The 6,348-nt window shown below is 30.7% G+C and overlaps 1 protein-coding gene across 1 annotated transcript; it reads right to left on the bottom strand.

Annotated features, from left to right (window-relative positions):
* Nucleotides 1-513: 513 nt before the first annotated feature.
* LOC110819051 (E3 ubiquitin-protein ligase RDUF1-like) lies at nt 514-2,415 on the bottom strand. Its single transcript, XM_022048134.2, has 2 exons — nt 2,344-2,415; nt 514-1,485 (listed from the first exon to the last, which is right to left on the bottom strand). Exon 2 carries the CDS (start codon nt 1,218-1,220, stop codon nt 798-800), a length of 423 nt encoding a protein of 140 aa, XP_021903826.2. The 5' UTR covers nt 1,221-1,485; nt 2,344-2,415; the 3' UTR covers nt 514-797.
* Between the last annotated feature and the right edge of the window lie 3,933 nt (nt 2,416-6,348).

The following is a 6,348-nucleotide window of genomic DNA, read 5'->3' as shown; positions in this document are numbered from 1 at the left end:
GATGGCATTTAAATAAGAAGTAAATCTGAATTGTTCATCGCGATTTAATCTGAACTGTCCAATTGCGTTTAAATAAGAAGTGAATCTGGACCGTTCATTGTGATTTGATCTGAATCGTACGATCGCGTTTAAAGAGGGAACGAATTTCGGACCGTTCACACTCGCGGGAACAAATCCGGACCGTCCGATCGCGGTCACGCAGATTGCCAACATGTCCCTCTTCGTGGCACTACACCAGCGTGCCTTGCCACGCGGCACGCTTCAGTTCGTCAGGGCTGTTGACTAGGCATCTTACGTAACACATTCTTCTTAAATTGCGTTTTGATCCCTAATTTTTTATTTTTCTTTTAAAAATACCCACAGAATCTAAATTTTAACTTGTTTTTTTCAAAATTATTTTTAATTTTATCATTTACCTATTTTTTCTTAATTTTTACATCGAATAAAAATTTATAAATTAAAAAAAATAAATTTTTATACATTAATTTTAAATTTAATTAAAATTAATTAAAAATATTACATTAATTTCTTATACAAAAACTGAAGTGATTCCAGCAAAGGAAAATTCTTCTCGTCATATCGTATGGTATTTGGGATCCTAACTCTGTATAAACAAAAATTCTTCCAAAAATCTCCCAAGTACCAAGTACAGTTCAAATTTACAACTTATATTCAGAATTTACTAACCCATAACCACACAAAAATAACCTAATCTTAAGATCAAGAATAATATGATCCAATACAAAACTCTTGACAATTTACTATTTATAACAAAATTTCTGCAAATGGAGACAGGCTCAGAGGTCAACACTTTGACGGCAGAGTGGGCAGGAGTTTTTCGTCTTCAACCAGCTAAAGATGCATGACTCGTGAAACATGTGACAACACGGCATGTCAATCAGCTCTTTGGCCGACAAGAAATCTTCAAGGCATATGGCGCAGGGGCCTTCAATAGCATGACAAGCGTCGGTACGATCAACCCTCCGTTCTGCTCTCAGTTTCTCAAGCAGGGAGGTCGATACCCCATTATTTGCAGAACTATTTCGGTTGCCACCACCAAAATCAAACTCGCTATAATAAGTGAGAACTTCCTCAAAATTTTGGATTCTCTGTCCTGTGACCCCTTCGTCAAAAATAACATCAGTCCAGACACTCCGCGCGTCAAACGAGAAGTGATTGGAGGAGCCGGCAATGAATATCCCTTGGAAATAAACGAGCATTTCGGTAGCTATTTGCTCAGCGAACTCATTACCGAGACCGTTATCGAGACTGAAACTTGTGAGTTGGTTGAGAATGTGGTGGTGGGCTGTGGATTGCGAGAGCAGGTCTATTGGGAGGTAGAGGACTGTATGGGTAGGTGGAAGAAATTGTAGTCTATTCAAGACGGTTTCCCTACCTTCAAGATGGCGGAATACCCCCTCATAAATGGGGGTTACTCGAAGTCTGACTGTCAAGTACTCACGATCATCAGTTATTGGCGGCAACCTAGTTGCGTCAAAATTCAGTGTCCCGGACTCCATGTTTCTTGAAATAATAAAGAATGGAAAACAGAGAGAGAAATAAGGAAACAGAGAGCCTAGATTGAGGAAGAAGACCAGAGTGAGAGGGAGATATAGGTGGAGATAAAAACCAGCGAGAAAGATAAGCGGAGGTTGCTAATTGCGTCCAGGTGTAGTAAATGTAACTATATATATATAGGAGAAATTGTTTCGATTTTTTTGAACTTTTCCGATTCAGAAATTGTAATTACAACCTTGTTTCCTTTTCCGATAAGGAATTGTAGTTACCAATCCAAATTTAAAAAATTCAGGGAAGATCCAATCTTGATCTTCTCTGGTTTCCTTTTAAATGGGGTGGGTTACGAAGAGAGCGGAAAAACTGACCGTTGGGAGACTTGCATCGAAAGTTTATATTTTTGATTTTATTTTCTAACTCAACATTTTTTGCCGAAAAATTAACGCTCTGATCTCCTCCTACCTTTCTTCTTCTCCCTTCGCTTACCCTAAATTATTTCAAGAACAGATGAAACTAGGTTTAGCTTGAATATATATAAACATAAAGAAACACTTCTGTCCAATATCAGCATTAACTAAAGAATGATGCCCAGAACGCACTCGTTCTTTTGTGTTAAATATTGTAATCATAAGAAAGAAAATTCATAATCGAACTGAACTAGTAGTTTTTATAATATCCAGTATATAAAGATCATGAATATGTATCTCCTAAAAATTTATCATCTAAGTACACGATATTATGATATTAACTTCCATAAATATCTCACATAGAAAATTGGATAAAACGGGGGATATAGAAAAAAGAGTACAAGAAACTTCGCTCACTGACCTCACTGAAGAGAAACGTATGCGGATGGCAATTTCCTCTTGGCCAATCGAATCCCTCAGAACCAGGACCGATATAAAGGTTTTCCATCATTCCTTGTACTAGAACAACATAATCATCCTTCATGTACCTTAGTGAAGAACTCAAATGCCGATAGGAAAATGCTAGAAGGACATCGGCGTTTGAGTTGAGAATCCAAAATTTTCCAAGAAACGGACAGAAAGTGGTATAGAAACTGAAAAGGTAGAGGACGATCTGAATTGGAAAACATACTTTACCTGTAGGAGATAGAAGGAGAGCCAGATCAGTGGGCCGGCGAGTCATAAGACAGAGAGGAAGTTCAAACTGGAAATAGAGGGAGAAAAGGAGGGAAACGCAATTTGAAACCAGCAGTGGAGTGGCGAGAGAACAGTGAACGTGGAGGAAGATGATTGGCCAATCGGTATGAATGAAACTTTTTTGTTTTATTTTTTTAAGAGTTTTTGAGAATTTTTTCCTCTTAAATGTTTAATTAATAAATATTCCTATAAAATTTATTCTAACAAAAATATATATATCAGTATACATTATTTATACAGTGTTTTTGTGATTGAAAGCTTCTAATTTTCAATTGATAATAATTAATTTTATATATTAAGTTATTGGATTTTGATTTTTCTAATTTATTAAAGTTATTTGGTTAAAAGTCTGTGCAATTTAAAAAATTAATTAATATTTTCTTATTTATAATATATAATTATATATTTGAAAGCATACTTTGAGAAAGTAAGCTTTTAATTTTGATTCTTACAATTAATATTTCTGAGTATTTTAAGAATTTATTTAATGAATTTTAAAAAGAAATTGAATATTAATTCATACTTTAGAATGTTTTCTAAAATTTTTAGACAAAAAGATAAGTTACTACTAATAGAGAAAAATAGTGAAAAGTAATATTTAATAAAAATTTTATTTCAAAGTTGATTATAATAAAAAGGATAAAGAAATGATTGAAGTTAAAGGATGTGTATATGTGAGTGTTATTTACTAGTGTGTTCCAACCTATTTTAGATAAGAATTTATAATTAACAAGTTACGAGATAGGTATAACTAAAAATTTATAATCTTAAAACGTACATATAATTAGATAATATATCCACTCATTAATTCTTTACTCAACTATATATAATTAATGCATTGTTAGTTCTATTTAAAATTATTAATTTGTATTAATAATGTTTATTGCTATATTTTTTATATTAATTATTAAGTATATTATGTTTAAAATTTATTTTAAATTATTTTTTATTTTTTTATTAATAATTAAAATCTTTTAAATAAGTTTTAATTATCAGTTACCTATTTTATAAAAAATTTTAAAATTTAAATAATGAATAAATAGAACGAATAATGAGTCAAAAAATTTACCCGTTGACAGGTTGTTGGTAAAAAATTTTATATAAGTTTCGAGTATGAGGTGAGTATAAATTATTATTTTTATTAATCAAAATAATGCAGTAATACACATGTCTAATTCACATTTATTTTGAGTTGGACTCTAATTTTATTTGATTAAATAAATTAGAATAATATTTTTTTTAAATAACATCAAAATATCTTCAATTATTAAAAATAATTATTATTTTGTACATATATTTAAGCATTTAAAGAATTTAACTTGAAAAATATTAATGGAACTCTTTAAATTAATATCAAATCCTCCAATTTAGAGAGTTAAATACATTGTAGTTTAGAATTCTTGAAGTTTTTGGGGTTGCTCTTGGTGTTGTCTGCCTCTTTTTAGAGACATATTTAGGCTTGGTTAGGCAAAGCTATCACAGAACGACAGAGGAAGATTTTGGCTCTTAATCAATCTTCTATTTTCTGAATTCTTTGCTGAGATAGAAACATGAAAGCCTTTTAAGTAGAGAAGTTCCTCCTTCTAAAGAAGTTTCATATTTTTTTGTTAAGAAACTTATTCTTTTACGTCTCTGATTATTATCTCTTCAGAGATAAGGACTTCCTAAACCTCGTAGGTTTCTAAATTATAATTTAACTGTTCACATTCGCTTTCTTCGTAATATCCCGATTGATAAATTTTTTTGTCTTTCGAAAAGTTCTTTGACTTGAAACTTTCATTTTTAAAGTTGCTTGAATGATAAAGAAACCATTTAACTCTTTACCATGTTAAGCTTATCACAACAGTTTCAACCTTCACAATAGCTTGATTGTAGAATATGGACCCTAAACTCATTGGTTGCATATACCTGTAAATCATTTTCGTATAAACAAAATCATGATCATTACCGAAGTACCTTTATCAAGGGATTCTGACAAGTCAAAGCTCCTTCCAAGTGAAAGTTTTCATACGGACTGCAATTATGAATTAGTTTAACATCAATGAGTTGGTATAAATTTATAGGCTTAACTGAGTTTTGTCTCCTACCATGTGTTTTACGTGCCATGACAGAGGAAAAATACATATTAATATCTTTCTAAATTGTGAAATACTATAGAAATCATAGTCAGACTCTTTAATACTTTTAGCTTAGTATTAATTACTCCTTTGAATTATTTCATCAACATTAATATTAGTTGTTTTGGGTTAAGGTGATATCCACACCACTATGACAATAGGTTGTTTGCTCGCCTTTGGACTATTTGAATAGAAAGAAATCAATGAATATTTGACAACTTTTTGTACACAACAACCTCATTCAGAAAAAGATGACCTTTCTGTCTTCCCTTTGGGCCAAGGCTCATGAGAAACACTCTGACATCCTCCTTATCCTTTATAGGAGCTGGGATACTATAATCATATGATTTGTTTTCTCTTTGGTTTTTTCTCTTTTTCCACCTTTTGTTTTGATTTCCTTTTGTTTTAGGTAGATAACTTACCTGATGTCCTAATGTTTTTTTCTTCTCTTAATAATATTCCTTTTCCTATTAAAAAAAAAAAAAAAGATGTGGAGGGAGCAAGATCTTAATGCATGTATTGCACCATTTTCTTCCACAATGTACTTATAGGTTACCATCCTAAAGAAAGAAAATATTGGTTCTCCAGAATCATATAAGGACAAGTCACACCACACCAGTAAGGTGGAACAGACATTGATACCCTATTCAATCCTAATACTAAGATTAATAAGAAGAAATAAACAGATCTCCAGAAAATATAAGTTTGCAAAAAGTTTAAAAGATGAAAATTTATTAAAATATAAAAAAAATTATAAAGCTTGTCAATAATAACTTACGAAGAGTCTTATAAACAAATCATAGATTCAGTACTTTCTAAAATATTTAAGAATTTTTTAGTATCATAGTTTATAAATTTTTAAAACATTAAATTTGAAAGATAATTTTTTCTTCCTATATGCAGGACTTCTTTATTTAGTTTATTTTTATTACCTTATGAGTAAATCTTATTTATAATCTCATGAAACTTTTAAGTTATAGAAAAATATAAAAAAATTTATCTTTTGTTAGGACATTCATCTTTTTACTACAAGTTCTATATTAACTGTTAATGTATGTTAAAAGAATGTTATGAAAAGTTAACAAAATGTCGAAAAATGACAAAAAAAAAATTTAATAATCTATGATAGGGGTATTTTGGTCAAAATTATATAAGATAAAATTGACTTTTGGACATGCCTTATAAGCTAAGAAAAAAAAACATCTCTGTGAGCTTTTTTTGGCTCATCAGTTGACAATTACTAACGAAATCACTTATACTTATTTTCCTGTCAAATCAACTTATGGGCTACTTAGACTAAAAAAGTAAGACACATCAAACACACACACAACCACATATATGCATATATAGGTATAGATAGAGAGAACAATGAACATCATTAGGTTACAAAGGACATACTCAATCCTATGATGAAGGTTGATGCCATCAAATCGACAAGGCATGAACAGTATCACTAGTTGATCACACAAACTTGTGGCTTCACAGTAGCATTATTATAAAAAATGAAACTATAACAAAGCAGTGGAAAGAAATAACTCAAAAACTATTTAGTA

Source organism: Carica papaya, chromosome 6 (assembly GCF_054855325.1).
Source record: "Carica papaya isolate Zhongbai chromosome 6, ASM5485532v1, whole genome shotgun sequence".
In the NCBI taxonomy this organism is placed as follows: domain Eukaryota; kingdom Viridiplantae; phylum Streptophyta; class Magnoliopsida; order Brassicales; family Caricaceae; genus Carica; species Carica papaya.
The sequence above is the reverse complement of the archived record's forward strand: the minus strand, read 5'-3'. Positions and strand labels throughout refer to the sequence as shown.

Excerpts from the sequence above, each read along its gene's own strand:
- LOC110819051 (XM_022048134.2), bottom strand. The coding sequence starts at position 1,220 with ATGCTCGTTTATTTCCAAGGGATATTCATTGCCGGCTCCTCCAATCAC.